This window comes from Pollachius pollachius (genome assembly GCF_949987615.1).
Source record: "Pollachius pollachius genome assembly, chromosome: 8".
NCBI lineage: Eukaryota > Metazoa > Chordata > Actinopteri > Gadiformes > Gadidae > Pollachius > Pollachius pollachius.
The window spans coordinates 7,735,751-7,756,094 of record NC_136941.1 but is presented as its reverse complement, the minus strand read 5'-3'; the positions used below and the strand labels follow the sequence as shown (position 1 = coordinate 7,756,094).

At 47.1% G+C, this 20,344-nt stretch overlaps 1 protein-coding gene across 1 annotated transcript; it reads left to right on the top strand.

The window, feature by feature from the left end:
• Positions 1-1,387: 1,387 nt before the first annotated feature.
• On the top strand, positions 1,388-18,074 carry gpr153 (G protein-coupled receptor 153). Its single transcript, XM_079740983.1, has 5 exons — positions 1,388-1,771; positions 5,920-6,349; positions 9,365-9,554; positions 12,189-12,373; positions 14,703-18,074. The coding sequence occupies exons 1-5, from the start codon at positions 1,395-1,397 to the stop codon at positions 15,570-15,572; spliced, it is 2,052 nt and encodes a 683-aa protein (XP_079597109.1). The 5' UTR covers positions 1,388-1,394; the 3' UTR covers positions 15,573-18,074.
• The last annotated feature ends 2,270 nt before the right edge of the window (positions 18,075-20,344 follow it).

Genomic DNA, 20,344 nt, shown 5'->3' with positions numbered 1-20,344 from the left:
CGCAATCATTTTTGTTTTACATCCCTCTGGTCAGAGCCAACATTTAACTCGGTGAGGTCCAGCTGGCTTCCTCCTCCAGCTGGGGTCGTCCTCGTCTCCCCTCATGCCCAGTGCTGGCAGGGCGTTGTGCTAGTGGGATGTGGTTCACTGGTTCACTGGCGGGGCTCCCGCCGGGCGCTGTGGTGGCTGAAGTGGGAGTAGGGGGGGGCACCCCCCGTGGTGCTTCAGACTTTAGACACACACAGCAGAGAGGATGGAGGGGGCTGACCGCTCTGTGTGTCCAGCGTCGTCCTCTCTCTCCTGCTGTGTGTGTGTGTGTGTGTGTGTGTGTGTGTGTGTGTGTGTGTGTGTGCGTGTGTGTGTGTGTGTGTGTGTGCGCGCTCTCTCCCCTGCTGGATGAGTGTGTGTGTGCATTATGTCTACTATATCCACTTCATCTGTATTCACCGTGATTTTAATAACATGAGCTGACAAATGCATCCAGGGACGCTCTCTGGTCTCTGCCCAAATAAATTATAACGGTAAACACGCAATTTTTTCCGCTGTCTCAACGGCTGGTCTTCTTCTCACAGACATTTTTCATAAAAGGCGAGGTTGACCCCCGTCCCTGACATTATCTTCTCACTCCCAGCGGAGCGGAGCAGTTTTCCCGGATAACGTTCTCCTGTTAATATGAAGTCAGCTCGGCTCGCCTCCTGGCAAACAATGGACGGGAACGGCTCCGTCTCTGAAAGTGTATAACATGTCCCTTGTCATCTGCTGCTGAATACAACTACTAATAATACTACTACTAGTAATGACGCTGCTGTAGCCAGAACATTCTCCCTGAAACCCGCCCGCACGGCTGCCAGCTGGCAGGAGCATATTCACCGGTCTGTTGTCGTCTCAATGAGGTCGGCCTTCGCCTCGAGCTCACTGTCATTATTTTAAAAAGTCGTGATCAGTCATTTGCAATCAATGGCTGCATTGCTGTCATTGCTCGCTCTAATCCGGTTTGTATTCTATTTTTATCGACTCAGGTGTCTGCGGTGACCGAGGGCCCCCCCCCCCCCCCCTCGACCACACCCGTCTGCCCCAGCACCACCATGCCCCGTTCCTCCGCCCTCCACCCGTCTGGACCCCCGGAGAGCAGCCCCCCCAGATGAGGATGCCTGCCTCCCCCTACGCCCTGCGCCCCCTCCCGCCCGCCGAGACCGCCGCCATCGCATCCTCCTCCTCCTCCGCCGCCACCAGCACCACCGCCACCACCAGCACCGCCTCCTCCTCCTCCGCCGCCACCAGCACCACCGCCACCACCAGCACCGCCTCCTTATCCTCCGCCGCCACCGCCGCCGCCGCCGCCACCGCCTCCTCTCCGCCCTCCGACCCCCGCGGCCTCGCGGCCCACCGTCGCCATGGGCGATGAGCGGAGCGCCGTGGACCCGGACGAGGCCATGGCGGCCAACACGCTGGCCTGGCTGGTGTGCTCGGGCGTGTCCATCCTGGCCAACGCCTGGGGCATCCTGAGCGTGAGCGCCAAGCAGAAGAAGTGGAAGCCCCTGGAGTTCCTCATCTGCACGCTGGCGGGCACGCACATCCTGAACATGGCCATCCCCGTCACCATGTACTGTGTGGTGTCGCTGCGCCGCCGCCACTCCAGCTACGAGTGGAACGAGGGCCTGTGCAAGGTGTTCGTGTCCACCTTCTACACGCTCACGCTGGTCACCTGCTTCTCCGTCACCTCGCTGTCCTACCACCGCATGTGGATGGTGCGCTGGCCCGTCAACTACAGGTACGGCCCACCGCCATGTTTTGGTGTGTGCGTCTGTGTGTGTGTGTGTGTGTGTTTCTGTTTTCGGGGGGCGCCCCTCTGGTTCACTGGAAAGAGGGCGTACCATTAAGGCCCAGTCCTTACCGCAGAGACCGGGTCCGATTCCTGCCCGTGGTCCTTTGCTGCATGTCTTTTCCTCTCTCTCTCATCCCTTCCTGTCTTACTCTACAAGAAAAAGGATAAAACCTTCAAAATAATAATCCCACGTATAATTATAAATAAAAGAAAAATGACTACATAATACATTTGTGGGAGCAATGAAACTAGGAACGGACCGTCCCCGTCGGTGAGCGATCCCATTGATCTCTGACACAAGCGGGACATGTCTCTTCCTCTATCCCCTGTATCCCATGGTGTTTTGACAGTTGAGCACTGTCTACAATCCCCATTTTGGAACCTGACTGTGCCTGGAGTATTATCTCTCCCTCCAGTGCCCTTCATCTGCAGGTTTAAAAAGAGCTCCTCACATGTCAGCTCTTTCCTCCCAGCTTGGCTTTTTCCACCCACGGAAAATAACAGTTTCCATTGAAAGGCACACCGGTCAGTGCAGGTTCTTTGGTTGACCTCTCAGCAGAGACCGCTCCCTGCTGGTATAACACATTTCCGCTCTGAATGGGCCGCCACCCTGCATGTCCTCCGTAAGGCCCCGGCCCCACCGCTCCCTACTCAACGGCGGGGTGTTCCCAGACACACGGCCCCATGCGGAGCCTCTGTGCTGGGGGTTTGACATGTGCTGTCACTCTGGTAGCATTTCAGAGCTTCAGTGAAGTCACTGGGGGGTTCTGCAATAGTGAGGCAAGACTGCCAGAAGGTTCTGGGTTCGAGACCCCGATGTCTGCTGAAGACGGTAGACATCCATGTGCCCTATGACCCCTCCCCCACCAACTCATTGATTCCATCTATTGACATACATGTTCTTTGAAGACTTATTTTCTTGAAAAGCCTTCACAGAAGCTCTGTTCCCAGTAAGCCCAGATGGGATGGGGGGATGCTGACTCTACCTTCACTGCTATTCATAGCCATGCAGATTGCCTCTCAATATTCTGGTTATCAAACACAAAGCCATTGTCTGCAATCCAATGCTCTTCTAGAGCAGAAGCTATGGCAGATAGCGGTACCAGCTCAGCGTTGACAGTGTATTATTTAGTGTGGTGTAGCTGGCGACTGCTTTTAGCCTGGGGTTGTACTAGCATGATGCCATGTACACTAAAACATGGTGTTGATATGTTAATATGTTAAAAAAACATTGATGTTTTGTACAGATGACAAAGAAAATTACGAAAATTTTTAAAAACGTATAAAATTGCAGACCAAAAACCTTACCAGAACTCGCCACACACCGTAATGTAATAACCTCAGCTGGACTATCCAGAATGGTATTTTGACATCCAACACTTTATATATCAATATTGTGTAAATGTCACGATGATGATTGATTCTGTATCGCGGTGTACCGTGTTTGAGGAAATGCCAGAATCAATCGGGAAACAAATTAGAATAAATGACCGGGTCAGTCACCTTGTCTTGTTTCAGACAAGCAAGCCTCTAAATGAAGCGGGTAAACATTGTTTGCCACCCATTTGTCCTTGTTGTTCTCCCTGGCAATCTGCTGTCCTTATCACCTGCACAGCTGTCAATGTTGGCTGACGTCCAATGAAATGTGTTCTCTGAAGTTTTCTCCTCTGTCTTTTTGTATTTGATGCGATTCTTGTGACATCTCGGGCGGATCAATGTGTAAGAGCTCGTCCCCCGATTTATTTCCGGAACCTACAAACTGCTCTGCGTGAGCAATCGCTAAACCAGCGCGGACGTCTGTTCCTCGTGACGCTAACGCGAACCGAAGGCCTGAATCTTGAGATCCAACCTTGTGCTCGAGCATCTGTTCTCCTCCGCCTGCTACCTCGTTGTTACTCTTTAACTCTCCCTCTCTCTTCCTTTCTTTCCATCATTATCTCTCTCTTCTTTCTCTCCTTCCCTCCCATGGTAATACATTTACAGCGTGGTGACGTACGCCAGGATTATACACCTCGGGCAAAATCGGGTGAGGGCTAGCGTTGTTTGCTATGCGTAGCAACGAAGAGAGCTCCTCTGCACAAAGAGAGGGTGAATTTACAACCAGGCGGTGTTTTCACTTCTACAAGTGCTGGCACGCAGGGCTTACAACAAATATTGTGTAATAATTGATGTCGGTTTCTCCAGGAAATCTACACTCAAGTGCTTATTTGGCGGATCACAATGGTAATGTTCTGAGGGAGACGGCTACCAAACGACTGGCTTTGAACAGAACATTTATTATTAAATCCATTGTAACGGTAGAGGTCCAGCCAAGAATTCTGTCCGCTTTCCTTCTGTAGGTCATACAAAATGTGTGTTATAATGCTCTGAGATGCTATCGCAATGCTTGGTGAAAATGTATGTATGATTTCTCCTTTAATCTTGATATTACATTTTTTGTGTTGCTTATTCAATCTCTATGTAACGATGTGTCACTCTATATTTAAATATATTGAAAGATTTCCTTTTCGTTCTCTTTGCCACACCTTTGGTGATGAAAGTCTCAAACGGGTCGCCACCGATGCCACCTTCATAACATTCTTAACAAGGATCACTTGTATACCTGTAGCAGATCGAGCCAAGGCTCGATCTGTGTTGGCTCATCCAGCGATGGCCAGTGACATCATAGACATTTATTTGCATGAAAATCTTCATAAGCAACCCATCTTTTGCCGTCCATCGATTTGTTTTCCGCCGACTGTCGACTTTTTTTACCCCCGTTTGTCCATTATCCGAAGTACTGACTGCCGTTAATAAATCAGGCAGAGTGCAAACGAGACGGCCGATAATTGTCTTCTCCCTCCCGGTCGTTAAGGAGAACGTTCCCAATACTTAATGCTGGGAAGTCTCCCCTAGTGTTGCTCTGATAATTCCTCCCGTTGCCTTGAGAAGTTCAACATCTTATCCAGGTGGGATTCTTCAGCAGGAGGGTTCTCTTCAGGTGAAACCTTGACGGCTCGATCACCGGGAGCCCATTCTTAGCCGGTTGTATTTTTAGCCGTCGCCTACCTGTTAAAAAAAGTGCTTTTGCTAGACACGCTGGCACACAGCTAGCGGGCACAGAGGCATTGAGCAAATTGCTTGCCTGTAACCATTACGTGTCAGAGATAAGAAATAGAAGAAATCCCATTGCTCTGATATCGGCCTGGACGACAAATGGCCTTCATCCATCTCTGTACTGGAAGGTTCTAGTTCATTTGAAACAATTAAAGCTTTGGGAAAATGCCAACCTATTTTCTAGTAAGTAAAATGAAGTTAACTGTTGTATGTGATGCCTCAACTCTTGCATTTATACTTCATGCGAAGTATAAATGCAATATATTTAATTTATGCAATAAAGTTAAATGTGAGGTGCTGACTAACATTTAACTGGTCAAACATAATACAGATGCATGTGTTCTCTTATACTTCTGGGGGGAAATTTGAAAAAATAAATCCAAAGCGACTTGACGGTGGATGAAGCGACACATCCTTAAGAAGCAGGTTGCAGTCAGGCTTCATGCACTAGGAGGCCTATGGTAGATTGCGAACATTGGGGATCAAACCCAGTACCCTTTTTGCTGGGATTCCCAACAACCCGGCCCCTGCACTGTCCTGCCTGTACCAATGTCCTACAAACAGATTCAGCCAGTTTCAAGTTTAAAGTCTCTTTTTCTAAGTCAACTCACGATATGATAAGAAATGTTGGAAGTGAATCAACATATCCAGTTCTGGAATTATAAATCAAAACCCAGCTCTCCTTAAGGTAAGGGGAAGTCTCTAACACCCCATCATATTCATAACCCGTTCATCCCTAATCGCTTCAATCCAATGCAATTTGCAATTCGTTACTCTGATCTACTTTGCCTTTATATATTCAATGTCATATTCATGTCTTAAACGGTCATGCCATTACATATAAGTTTTACACAATTGTTTAGTTTTTTCCAATCCTTAGATCCAACTCTAAAAGGTGATCTCCCAGGTGAGGACCCCCCTCATACATCGACGAGGGGCGTATGGCAAGGTAGTGCTTGACCTCTGACCCCCCCCCCCCCCCCCCCTCTGTGTCGCAGGCTGAGCAACACCAAGAAGCAGGCGGTGCACACGGTGATGGGCATCTGGATGGTGTCCTTCATCCTGTCCACGCTGCCGGCCGTGGGCTGGCACAACACCATCAACCGCTTCTACACGTCGGACTGCCGCTTCATCGTCACAGAGATCGGCCTGGGCTTCGGCGTGTGCTTCCTGCTGCTGATCGGCGGCAGCGTGGCCATGGGCGTCATCTGCATCGCCATCGCCCTCTTCCAGACCTTCTCCGTCCAGGCGGGCCGCCGGGCGGACAAGAACAAGTTCAACGTGCCCACCATCGTGGTGGAGGACGCGCAGGGCAAGCGCCGCTCGTCCATCGACGGCTCGGAGCCGCTGAAGACGTCGCTGCAGATCACCTACCTGATCAGCGGCATCGTCTTCATTTACGACTTCCTCACCGGCTTCCCCATCCTGGTGAGTGGGGGGGGGGGGGGCGGGGGGGGCGTAGACATGCGCGCACGCGGGCACTCACACACCCCAAGTCAGCCCTGAAATGTATGTGAGAAAGTGCAGTATGGCTACTGTGCTTTGGGAGGGTTTTTAAGAGCTTGTCATATAATTATAATTTTAGCCAGCAGCAGGGACAAACTAGCAGAGCAGCCAGTCTCGGCTACTACCCACAATACCTCTGTCTGGCCTGGACTGAACAATTCGGTGTTTTGCTCTAGGTGCGTGTGTGTCAGGGCAGTGGCTTCCGTTGTGACCTTGGCATTGCTCACTTCAATTCTCTGGAGTCTGGAGGCACATGGTGTTTGTGCATGTGTTTGTGCGTCTTCCAAAGAAACACAACAAATGGAGAAGCTATCCCTACATTGGGTGCACATCCGAAATGTTGCTAACATGGGGTGGGGGGCAGGAAGGGGTGGTGCTCTTACACAACTTAGTGACATTTCAGGGTCACTACAATTGAATGGACAGGGCTGGTTTCCAGAACAGAAGCTGAAACTGTGAATGAAAAGCATTGGCTGCTGTGCTGACCCTATCGAGCTTTGTTATTATTTAAATGAACATCTAGGACCGTAAGTAGGCCAGGGCACCGTGTACACAGCCCTCATATGAAACGACTGTGTGACTGCGTACTGTGCGTGTGTGTCTGTGCGTGTTCCTACCGCTCCGATGCCCTTTATCATGTGCTGCTTCCACATTAAGGTCACTGTGTGTGTGTGTGTGTGTGTGTGTGTGTGTGTGTGTGTGGTGCTTCAAAACTAATGATGACAGAATGTTTGTTATTATGTCAACAGAGCGTTGTTTCAGGTCATTTTTATCAACGATATTTTTTCCCAACCTGAGCATCGTTCAAACTGTTACCCCAGAGTTGGCTCCTCCTGGACTCCTGGTGTACTCATGGTCTGGAATCCTCCATACGTAGCCTCGGTTCCAGAAGAAGGTAGCTAGATGGCTAGCCTCGGATGAGTAAATATGCCACAGCTGAGGTGCGACCTGTAGTTAAAGCACGCTCCTACCCAAGCAGAAGAATGCAATGTGTTTTGCGGTGACATTTATCTACCGCTCTTCCGCTACGCAAATTATCGTCAGGTTCATCCTAGCGCAGGATCCACGCTTGAATTGATAACCGGCATTAGCTTTAGCTCTTTCCTTTATTTAGGTTGAGCCCACGCCTGCTGATTTTAGACCAGTTAGGAGTCGTTAAGGGTTCGATTCTGTCCGAGCGACTCAATCAGACGCTATTGATTTGCGCTTATTTGGAACGGGCGTAATGTTTGGCAAGCTTAGCCTAAAGCGCTGTTAGCTTAGCTGCTAAATGGCTCATTTATTTTTTGTCTTTTGTAAAAGATCTGTGTTGTTAAAAGTTACTGAGACCCATTAAACGTTGTGACTATTTGTGGATATATGCAGTTCTTCCTGTCACACCAAACATGTTTATTTGTTTGCTGTTTTTTCGCATAAATATATTGCTGATTATGTGCGTTGAAAATTTGTAGCAGCAGGCCTACACATGAAATGCTGCTGCACATATGTACTGACGGTGACTGAATTTCATCAAGTTGGCCTCTTTATGTCCCTGGGTATTGAGCTATTTAAATGCATGGCAGGATACATTGCACAAGGCACGCACGACATTCAGTTCAATAACATGTACTCCCCCTCTGTCCCTGTTTATGTAGAGTTTCACATCGTAGTACACTTCCTATGCACACAACTGCACTCTCTCTCTTTCCCTGTTTATGTAGACATTCCCAACGCTGCGCTAAGGTATGCTGGTTATAACATGCATGCGTAGACCACTCAGAAATACGTTCTATTCAGCCAAATGCATTAGAATGAACGAGGCATGTGACTGGGCACTACGGTATGTTATGTAACAAGTTGCATAAGAAGCAACATTAACTCTTTGCCTACGTGCATTGAGCAAGAATCATGAATCAAAGCGCCATAGAGAATAAAGAGAGCTTTAGTTAACCCTATATAGGCCTCCAGTAGAGTTAAGCCTATACAGTAGAAACATGGTTATTATTTAAGCATAGGTTTAAATAAATAAACTCCTACTGTGTTTCATTCAACATGTAAGGCATAACATAAAATTATAGTTGGTATCAACTATAACAATGTCTTGTGAAAATAAAATGTGGCCTCTCGTAATGTGTATAAGGCAAATGGTTCAACTCACGACAAGAGGGGAACTTTTGGGCCCGGTCTTGAGAATAAGTGACACTTCAGTGGTGGAAATTTTCAGTTCATCAGAGAGTATATTTCAGCCATGCGTGGGCAAAAAATGTAAATTAAAAATAGCCATTTGTGGCGGTCTCGTGTTAACGAGGGAGTTCCACATTGACTGCAGTGCTGCGTGTTGAGCAAATACACATTGTCTGTGGTCCTGCCCACACATAGCTCTGTATGGGGAGCGTCTACAGTCCCCGCGGATCAGCCAGTACCTTTTTAATTTCCTCTATGATATTGTTTACCAAGAAGCTCAGGGGAGCTTGCCCTTAGAGAAGTTGTTAACCTTAAAATAAGGACAGAAAAAGGCAGGGGAGGAATATGACCTCGGAGACAGAGAGTGGAAATAATCAATTGGTTTTGTGAGTCTGTGGCCTTCTCCCTGTGGGACTCGGGGCGGGGTAGAGCAGGACAGATGGACAAGGTTTATATTCATGCTATCATTCCGGTTCCTGAATTCATGTCTCTGCATTATTTAGGCTGGTTCACTTCGACCAAGCCTAAATCGACGACACTCAATCCTTTGGCAAGGCTATGGCCACTTCAAAGTTGATATGAATATTATATTCTCTCACAATAAATTGGGTCCATCGCCTCTTGCCAATCATGCCGCCTTCCAAGGTTTGAACAGCGTCCATTTTGATTGTTGGCTGTGATTGGTCTCGGCCTACTTTGGATAAAAGCTGCATGAATAAACGTTGTCCACATTTCCATATATTCTAACCTGGGCCTGGTTTGCTTTGACCTCAGGTGGTGAGCTTCGCCAGTCTGAAGTACGACCGCTCGTACAACTGGATGGTTCTGTGTGTGCTGTGGTGCTCCATCGCCCAGTCCATCCTGCTGCCCATGTTCCTCTGGGCCTGCGACCGCTACCGGGCCGACGTGCGCATGGTGTGGGAGAAGTGTGTGGCCATCATGTCCAACGACGACGTTGACGAAGGTAAGGGCCTGCCTCCCCCCCCCCCAAACTCCCCCTCCGCCTGCCCCCTATCACCCCCCCTCCCCCCCATCCCTGACCTCTTGGTGTGATTCCAATGACCTGAGACAGTTCGGTTGCGTTGGGGAGAACCGTGGTTGCAGTAAGTTGTGTTAAATTCTTGGCCAGGACTCACTTGTAAAAGAGACTTCTGTCTCAATGTGACTACCATGGTAAAACAGAGGAATAAAATAATAATAATAGTAATAATAATAATAATAATGAAAAGTAAAACCCATCTTATCCAATTTGGTCGTAAGCCTAAGATAAACGACCCCTGGCCCCGCCTCCTGATGACATCATCAGGATGTCTTCCGTGACCGATGCTTGAGTTCATATGTTCATTCGGTCTGTCTCAGGCCATTGGGGGTACAGTATTATGTGTGTGTGTGTTCCCCGCCCCCCCCACCATATTGGAGAGTTGGGTGGCTGATAATCGTGAAAACACAGCGTCAGATGTTGCTATAGCTAAAGCTTCATTACAATACAAGCGCATCTCTCAAACATCAACATAGGTTGATGTTGGCCTAAGTATCCCTGTCTGGGAAAACTATACGTTGAGGGTATCAATTCAGTGAATTCAGTATTTTTTCCCCTCACTATAATGAAACGCAACCCTTCTTAAAAGCAGGCCTCTCCACTGGGGTTCTGAAGAGGATACCGGGTTACATTTGCTTTCCCTGAAAAATGTCCTCAGTCTTCCCCTCAGACTTTGGGTCCCGGTGGGTCAGTTCTATAGGGGAGCCAGGCCCCAAAACAGCTTTCAAAGATTGCACAGCTGGCGAGAGCATTTTCAATAAATGTAATCAAAAGTGTTTGCTTCCACTATTCTCTCGGTGGTGATTTTGACGCCTTCCTTTAAGCACCTACGGTATACTGCAATACATGGTGCAACATTTAGTTAAGAGGCCAAGTTCAGGGATGACACGTTACCATGTGACCTATCATGTGACCTCATCTTCAGAAGATACAACTGAAGAGAAGAGTCTTTTGATGACACACTTAACTCGGATACTAGGCAACCATTAGCTATGTGTTTCTAGCAAACAATAAGCTATCTGTTTCTAGCAAACAATAAGCTATCTGGTTCTAGCTAACAATAAGCTATCTGTTTCTAGCTAACAATGAGCTATCTGTTCGCTAGCAGTACACACTTGGCTAATCTGTTTTGCTGTACTGTACCCTTAAACTGATGTCATAATAATAATAATAAAAAAAGGGGAAATAGTGAAAGATGAAAAGATTAAAACCAAATGACTTTGGAGGTTTCCGCCGGAAAGGGCATAATTTCCCTGAAGCCTGTTAAACTTGTTTTTTCACCTCAATGGTTCCAATCCAAACTGAGCAATCTCGCTCTAGAATGCCCTGGCGTGGGCTGGGGAGACAGTCTGAGGAAGGGCTTCTGAGATCCCAGGGTACCCAGCGGGCGAGGCACTTAGAGGTCACTGTGATGGTCATATTTCACAGTGGGATCCTAGTCTATGAGTTGACACTGCATCAATATTTATTATTTTTGTCTGTTTTTAATGTATTTGTATCTTAGCTTGTTTTCTTTATGCATGTCTCTACCCCATGGGTAGGTTAGGCAAAGCACCATGCTACTAAACACCAACCAAGATAGTAGCAAATAGATTTCAGTGTAGGATTGAAAGCCATCTTAACCACACCGCTAACCGAAGTTTTGGATATGATACTCAAAAATAAAACATTAATCACAGTTTTACCAACAGGGAAATCAGGGAAATTCTAGTCCCAAATCAGGTCACATGATAATTTCACCAGATTTAAATACTTAAAGTCACCACTGTTTAAACTCAACCCCCATACCCTTCTATCTTCCCTGTTTCTAACCCTCCAAACCTTTTAACCTCCCCCCTATACCAGTCTATGACACTTAACCCATCAGCAGGAGGCCTTAAAAACTGCACTGGCTAGCCGCCATTTTGTGTGATAATTAATGCTTCCAGTACTTTGTTTCTTTCCAGAGGGCTTGCCGTGTATAACTCAGCACAGTTGTATGTATACAAGTTATTTGCTGTTTCTGCCTAAGCTTCTGATTTGCATGCCAAGCTGCCTGTGCAAATAGCAACTGTCATCCTCCATTTTGTTGATTTTGCCGACATTTCCCTCCAGACTAGCATTTTACGCCCCAAATCTAATCAACCGTCAATCGGACGTGGGCAGTAAGGAAAACATTTGGCAAAATGAATTGGTTACTTCGGTTGATTGGTTAATAATAACTGACCCTGAAGGCCCTGTAAAAGGTCTCCCAGTACCGAACCCGCATTTAATTCATTCTTTGTCGGGGCGTTGAACTCCAAACCAACCAGGGTCTTTCTCGAGAACCATTTTAAATAATTCTAAAAACCCATATTTCATTATTTGCTTCAAGCGGGGGGCTTTTCTATTCTTCCTTCCCTAACAACTTTTTGGCATTTTGCGCACCAGGGCTGTGTGAAAAAGATTTTCCCTTGATCAGAGAAAAGATTGAATTGTCTCTCTTATCTCTCCGTGTGTCTGTGGTGTCTGTCTTGTGTATCTTGAGTCCCTTGTCCTCTTCTTTTAACTCTGACGCGTTTGCTTTTCTGCGCTTTGCAGAAAACAGCCAGGACGGAGGGATACATGCCGACTTAATATATGACAGACCATATGACTATAGCAGCGTGCCTGAAATCGTGACGCTAGACCGTTTTGCCACGTACGAATTCTCAACCTTAGAAGGGGGGGTTCCCCATGGTTATCCATTGAGGGAACTGCAGGAAGATAAAATGCAGTATTTGCAGGTATACTTTCATTGATTATTTTCTTAATTTTCTTTCTTCTATCCATTGATCTGTTTTTGCAGGGATACATAGTTATGCTATTGTTAACATCAATGATAATTAATAAAAATGCCCTGCTGCGGGCCTGTATTATATAATATCTGGTTTTGATTCCTATACTTTCTACTCATTTGACATTTTCTGATGTTTTGTTTTCCCTAGAACTGACATTTTGATTTGTTCCTTTTTGTTTGTCCTTTTGTTTTGTACCAGTTTGTTTCATAATTTATTTTTGCGTGAGTAATAAAATGTACTCTGGCTGACTAATGCCTGGCAAATATGACCATCCGTAACCCTAGAGCATCAGTATGGCCCCGTGACGGCCATCTTAATACACTCACCCACACATCCGTTGGGCTTTTACCGACCCAAAGCCAAAGCATCATGTTCCAAGACCTTTTAAAGAGAGGGCAATACGTGACTCATGTTCCCCTCTACATAGCAGGGTACTCTCGTAAAATAAAACCACCCGATAGCTATCTGCTCTGGCTTGAACCTAAACCCTTGGGTCTGGTCGATCCGTAAGGAGGCAGATGTGAAATGCTACTCTCCTCAGCCTGCACTGAAAGCCCCAAAGCCCAGCTCCCTTCATCCAGACTTCCGGGGCCACCACGCAGGAGACCCAGTCTCCATCGTTTGAACCAACTCGGTCCAGACTGAGCAAACAAAAACAAAGGGCCAGCCCTGAATCGATCGCTTCGAGCTGTCCTGGCCGTAAGCCTCGGTTCACCGACGGTGCCGTCAGATGGCTCAATTAGAAGAAGGGAGGTGTAGCTCGCTGGGGCCCTTGAAGACTGGATGTGGAAGTGGGACCTTTAGGACCAACTTAGCCATGACTCGCACAACCCCGGCCTCACACTCAGCCCCGACACCCCATCTTATCGCTGTGTCATCTTTGTCATACAGAGAAATGCAACAAGGGATTCGATATTTGTCACGGCCGATTTAAAAAAAAAAAAAAAAAAAAAAAAAAAAAAAAGAGCCAACAAATAATAGGAAATCAGAGAAAATGGAGCTGAAAATGACTCCAGGGAGTTGGAGTGGTGTGGCCAGTGCCGCGCCGCTCCTCTGCCCTAATGAACCCTGGCTGTCTCATTTGATCTGAGTGCCAGTTTGAAAAAGAAGCATTGAACCAGAGATGCATACAGTAGCATCCATCTCGTCCACCCCCCTCGCTGTATTCCATCATGGTCGTCCTCCATGCAACTCTCCATGTCACGTCGTCTAATGTTGTTTTAAGGAATGCTGTATTATGAATGCTGATTTAGTTATTGACTCAAACCTAGAGAATATGTTTTAATTGGATGCTCTTTGAAATGCATAACACACGATTCGATCATATTGGGCCTACTTTGAAACTGTTTATGTTCACATCCTAAATTAATACATTCCCCGTGTCCACCACACGCCATTTGAGAAGTGCCACGGTGCTTCTCAAGTGGCTACATTAAGGAGTAAGACTCATTCATTTCACATGTTCAGCCATTGCTACCCTCGATGTTCAATCGCTGTTGTGTACTTTTGTCTCCCTGCGTTTTTGTCTCCTGTGTCTCAACTCATTCTAATGCTTTTGCTGCCCTCTGCTGGTCAGAGCGAGCACTCATGGCTACTGTATCGTCTGCTGTCTCATTTCTCTGCATTGACAACAAGCTCCCACAGAGGGGCAGTCTGGTATCAGTCTCGTGCTACTTGACACCACCTTGACAAACCCTATCTCTCTTGCATAGTTCTCAGAACAATGTGGAATGTGAGTATATCACGTCGGGGACTATACTATCTATCTATCTATCTATCTATTGTATTCAAAGCCCAACAATGGATTTGAATACTACAATTACAATTGTATCCCAGTCAATAAATTATTAAATATAATTCAGTTATTTGGCTATTATTTGAATTAGGATTGTGCTGCATGTAGGAGTCCCCATTTAGAGTACTACATTAATGTACTTTTGTTGTCATGGCATTATCTCCCACGATCCGATTTTTTTCAAAGTTATTTAACAATAATCTCCCCCCAGAGTATATGTTTTTAAAACCCTGTCCGTACGTCCGTGCCTAACGATGCGATCCTACATGTAGCACCACAAAGGCTAACGCTGCACGTGTACTAGCATGTATTTCCCGCCAGTACTACCGTACGTCCACATTGACTTGTCCTAGAACAGTACTTGTTGTTGTGCTGCGACTCAAAAGAGGAGGCGGAGGAAGGCGGCGGGTGGAGGTGACTTCCTCCGAGACTGAAGGGTCGGCGTGTGTTTGTCTTGCGTTCCCCCCCCCTTCCCCAAAGGTGCCCCCTACAAGAAGATTCTCCCACGACGAAACCGACATGTGGATCAGCGACCCGATCCCCTCGTACCTGCGCCACTGGGGCTCCAGCGAGGACGCCATGGCGACGGCCCTCTACAGCTCCAGCTTGCCGCGCCCCGGGAGGCGCAGGAGCAGCCTGGTCTTCTACCACGAGGAGAGCCCCCGCCGCCACCGAACGCCTCCCTCCCACGCCACCCACCCCCGCCGCAAGAGTCGGCGCCGCAGCTCCGAGGATAGCTCCGCGCCCCCGCCGCGGCGCCACCTGCCGCGCGTGGCGCTCTGCGGCCCGGCCGGCGAGCGGCCGGAGGACGAGCCGCGCTGCTTCAGCCGCGACGAGGTGGTGAGCTTCATCGACGAGACGCCGGCGCCCAGCCCCGGGAGGAGCCCGCGGCGACGCGCCTCCTCCGCCGTCCCGCTGCCCGTCTCGCCGGACCACCGCTGCCGTGATGGCGGCGGCGGGCTCTTGCTCCCGCACTTCACACTCACGGACTTTGAGCGGGAGCCGCACGTGCTGAGGCGGCTCTCGGAGTATGGGTGTGGCAGTCGCGGTGGCGGCGGTGGCGGCGGGACCCCAGACGGCTCCCCGAGGACCGGACGCCACGGGAGCCCCGGGGGGCACGGCGGCCAGAGACACGCCCAAGAGGACCGCCAGGCGCGTGGCGGGCCGGCCCCAATCGGCCAGGGCCAGCAGGGGGTCGGACATTCCCCGCGTAGGGCCGCTAGGACGGGCCGGGACAAGGGGCCCGGGGCGGAGAGGAAGGGGAGCATGAACAGTTTTGTAAGCACCCCTTCGGCCTCCTCCTCGGGGTACATCACCTTCCACTCTGACTCTGTGGGCTCCAACACTTGAGGACCACGGCTGACTTTTACTGCAGTGATCTCTCACCTGCTGGGATGTTACCTGATGGATGTGCCAACAATCTATTTTGTCACGGTATACTCTGATCCCAAAGTTATCCGTGAGGGGCCCGCTGTGTCCTTGGATAGAAGCAGGACGGTATTCTGAAGGGACCCTGGATCCCTACTCGCCTCTGAAACGGCGGCAGAAACCTTGAGGACTTTAGCTTTTGCGTGGGCCACTAAGGACACCCTACAGGTTCCGCAGCGCCGACACCAAGACCTCGTTTGAAACCTCTTCTCTTGCCTTGTTTTGTCGCTGTTCAGTGTTGTTACCAGGGGGCCTCCAAGGTATGCAGGACAGGACGGAGGTGCACTAGTGGAGGGGATAATAGTTTTGCGCATTTGCCAATTTAAAAAAAGATTATCGAGTCGTGAAAGATGTATTTTTCTCGGGTGAGCGTTTGTTTTGTTGTACCAAGACATTTTTTTTTTTTAAACCAGTCTCAGTCTCATTTTTACTGTGTACTTTGAGGCTTAGGTAACACTCCTTTCCGGGGTGATCATTTGGTTTGGTTCGTGTTATGATGTGTATTCCTGGTTTCCATTGCTTCAATCGCTATCGTTCATGAAACCTAAAACACACGCTGTCTGATCGACAAACATCTTTTATGTCAGAACACAGATGATGATTTAAGCCCATCTCCTAAATGCAAATCTTTTTTCCAATGTGAAACATCCACATGTCATACCAACACCTCACAGCAGAGGGATTCAGGAGCGCATTGGTGGTCTGAGCTGATTGAAAAGTCACGTGTGTAAACAGAGACGGCTATAGATATTTGGTTTTCGTGGTTCTATTTTGATTTTGTATTTGATATTTTTGACAAACAACCATTACAAACGGTTTATTCACGGATGTAAGGGCAATGCAGCAAGCAAACACTGCTTTACAGAGCAGTAGAGAGGAGCAGATCACTCTGATATTTTGCCTTGATTGAAAAAGCACTTAAGAATTCCATGGTAAGGGGTTTGAGTCCAGGGTTTTGGGTTCAGGGTTCCGAATCAATTATCTATTGGTCCCTAGTACCAGTGAGGTTAACCTTGCAGCTGATCTCAAGAGTAGCACTGCTGTAACACAGGGTTTCACACCTTCAACCTACTATTATATATGCATCCTTAAGAAGATTCCTAGGGATAGGGAATGATGCACTGTTTAAAACCAAAGCTGTCCCACTAGTTCAGTCCGCATTTGTGGTGGAGGGAAAAATAAATAAACGTCTGCAATGATTTGCAACTGTATTGATGACACCCTTCTGATCACTTTGGCCTGAGATTCCCCCCCCCACACACACTCACACACGTTCCCCTCCCTGACTAAGTCTGGCTTGACGTTTTCCCGAGTGCTGTTAGGTATGACCATCGTAGGCGTGTTATTTTTATTTAGTTTGGAGCATGCCGTACCCCTGTTGTGTTGAAATGGAAGCTCCTCTCAAGGATTTGTAGATAAACGATGAAGTAGTAGACTGCCACTGAGGAGAAGGAGGGTCAAGAGTTCCTATCAGATTCCCCACCACGTTTGGTTTGACCCACATGAGAGCTCAGAAGTAGTTCAGGTTTCAATGATTAGGGTTAGGGAATGCCGTAGCAAAAAAATATAGTAGGAGTGGAAAAGGTAATGGCAAAAGTAGCATTAGCATTAGGGTTAGTGTGAGTTTACACCCAGATGCTCATATATGGCCTGCTTGTCCCTCGTCAATTTCCCTTGAATGGACCTGTGTGCAGGGTGGAAAGGCCAATCAGGACACTCCGATTCATGTGTCCTATAGACGCAAACAACAGTCTTCCTCAATTCTGGATCATTTGGATAATCTTGGGTTTATCAACCATAAAGGTGCATGTTACAGATCTTTGCCTCGGGAGTGTGTGGTTCTTCCCAGAACAGAACTTCACATATCAGTGGATGCTCCAGGCTTGGGCCTCTGTTCATCGCTCAACAGTGTATTTACTGGAATGTATTTGCACATGTTTAGTTACAAATTTGCTAAGAAATGATTTAGCGGTCCAGAGACATGACCTTATAATGTGAGAGGTATCCTGGTAATAGTTTGATAGCCTTATCATTTGTGAAAGCAGCGTTTTCTACGCCCTCCCTCACAACGGCATTGCATACATTTAGCGTAGATTTTTGGACACTTTTATTGACATGAACATGTAATGCTTTTTGCAGAATCTCCGAAAATAGCACACCTCTGATAATGACCTGATCAATTAGTTTCACTTTGATTTGAGAAAATATTGACTTTGTATTCCTGTTGGATTTTGACTTGATTTTATCTTTTGGTTTTTAAATTCCACCATTTTTTGTGTTTGCGATATAAGACTATGATTTTGTAACATATTCAAAGATTTATGACTGTCGAAATAAGGAACGTTGTTAAATGTTAGTTTTTTTCTTGTTCATATGACGGCTTTGTTAAGAAGATAAAAATTAACATATTTCAAATAAAATTCACATGGGCATACACTACATTTTTTCTGAAGATTTTTTCCATGATATGAGCTTACTCCGACCGTATGTATGAAATATTACATCATATGAAGCAAATAAGCAGGGATTTTATTTATATCAGGTTAACAATTTTGGCACCTTTGTGTCTACCAAGTAACACTGGTCGTCGTGGATCATTGCTGAGCAGACGAGTTGGACACATTATTGATCCAACACTATGGTTCGTATTCCTAACATTAGGGAGGACATGATTGCAGTTATAAACTCCCTCTATCTCATATTTTCCATTTAATTTAAGAACTATTGTCTAATATTTTAATAAGGATAATATATTATTGCTGTATTTGTTGGTTGTATTAGTATGCTACTAGTATTGTTTTTAATTGACCTTTTTTTCTCTTTTCTTTTTTTTAAGTATTGTTCAATCTTCCATACTCCCTCTACTTGCAGCATACCACTACTTTATTTTCTATCCAGGCCGAAGACAGACATCTTTGTGATGAAGGTTGTATAAAGTGCAACGTAAAACGAGTCGTTACGTCACGTGGCTGGCACTTCCTAAATCCTAGAGCACGTCCGTTTGCTCGCCGCGAACGAGCTCTTTTCGAGCCACAAGTGTCTGTGTTGGAGCCTCCCAACACACACACACACACACACACACACACACACACACACACACACACACACACACACACACACACACACACACACATTGAGATACATAGTAGATGCCGTTGGTGTTATAACTATTGGACTGAATGGAAACAATTCAAGGTGTAGGCATGGCCACCGTCGTGCGCGGCACATTGAATACTCTGCCTCCCTAAAAATGCTGACTGACCACAGATCATAGGGTCGAACAAAGTCCTGGCAGTCCTTGCCGTCAGCCGGACGGCACGGACCAGAGACAACGTTTCCACAGGGGAGAGAAAAGAGCAGTGGACATGGGAGCCCTTTCTCTTGAGTTCATCCAGTCTGCTCTCTTAGCAGCGCTTGACCGCCTCCACTCTCATGCAAATTACATATTCACGTCGTCCGCTCTGTGCTGCGACTCTATGTGTCGCCATTCTAGTGCAAACCGAAGTAGTCTAGCTAAACAATGCGTGGACGAGTTCATAGAAATTCTTAGAAAGACTGAAGTGCATTCAATGTGGAAGTCACGTGGCCAATCTTTTATCGGGAAAAACAAACTCGGGAGTAGTTTTCTCGTGGCTGAGGCCCGTTCCTCTCCTCTTCAAAGAGAAGCTTTGACTTTGTGGGTAGACGGTTCAAAGGGGATTTAAGGGCCTGAAGCTTTATGGGCTGAACCGGCCCGAGGAAAAGATAGAGGGAAAAACAAGCAATGAAAAAAGACTGCTACTTCTGCTGCTGCTTTATTTTTCACAAAGAACCGGGCGCGCTGAGTTATTTTTTCTTTGGTGTTTTTCTCTCCGCCTCGCCGGAGAGAGGCACAGCACCCCTTATCCTGCAACCCTTATCCTGCCAGTGGCCCTTTCAGTCTCCCTGGCGTGCAACCAGTCGTAGATAGCATCTGAAAGAGCTGTGGGCGTTGCAGCGATTCTCCTCGCTGCGAGGTGCCATCCTCTCTAGCCCTGCAGGGCCCTAAGAATGAGACACTTTATGACACCACCGGAGTCCAGAAACCCGGTAGGCCTACTAAAGCAAGAAACTTTAGAACTTTTGTTCAAAAGCGTTTTATCATGTAAAATATCTTCAACAAATCGATCTGTCGGTCTATATATCTGTCTGTGTCTGTCTCTCTTTCTCTCCATCTCTATATCTATCTCTGACTATATCTAACTATCTAATCATGTATTCATTTTCCTATTAGGCATGTATGTATTTATTCGGTCTGCAGTATTAGCCTAAAGGCTAATTTGGGTGAGAGGGGGACGAATAGAATGTATGTGAATGTGAATTGCATGTAGGTGATTAGTGCCAGAAAATTGCTACAAACATCTAATTTGAGCGCCACTGTCTCGGTACTTAAACGTAAAACCGCAGAAGAATGGACAAGACGAAACGTCACGTCGAGCGCCCGAGGCCGTTGTCAGCGTGTGATATCCTGAACCGCCTCAGCTGAATGTCTTCAGAAAGACTCAAACTGGGATGTTGAAGCGGGATATCAAAAAGATACACGGGCCTGGGCTATGTAAAGGTTAGACAATGGCCAATGAAAATATATATTATTCTACCATAACCATTTATTAAATAATAATCCAAATATATAGGTCTATATAATTGTTAGTATCCACAGTATATTTATTGTTTTT

What these genes read in the sequence shown, in the direction of transcription:
- gpr153 (XM_079740983.1), top strand. Translation starts at nt 1,395, where the DNA reads ATGGGCGATGAGCGGAGCGCCGTGGACCCGGACGAGGCCATGGCGGCC. An exon ending in TCACCGGCTTCCCCATCCTG is followed by an intron (nt 6,350 to 9,364) that starts GTGAGTGGGGGG and finishes CTTTGACCTCAG; the next exon opens with GTGGTGAGCTTCGCCAGTCT. An exon ending in ATAAAATGCAGTATTTGCAG is followed by an intron (nt 12,374 to 14,702) that starts GTATACTTTCAT and finishes CCTTCCCCAAAG; the next exon opens with GTGCCCCCTACAAGAAGATT.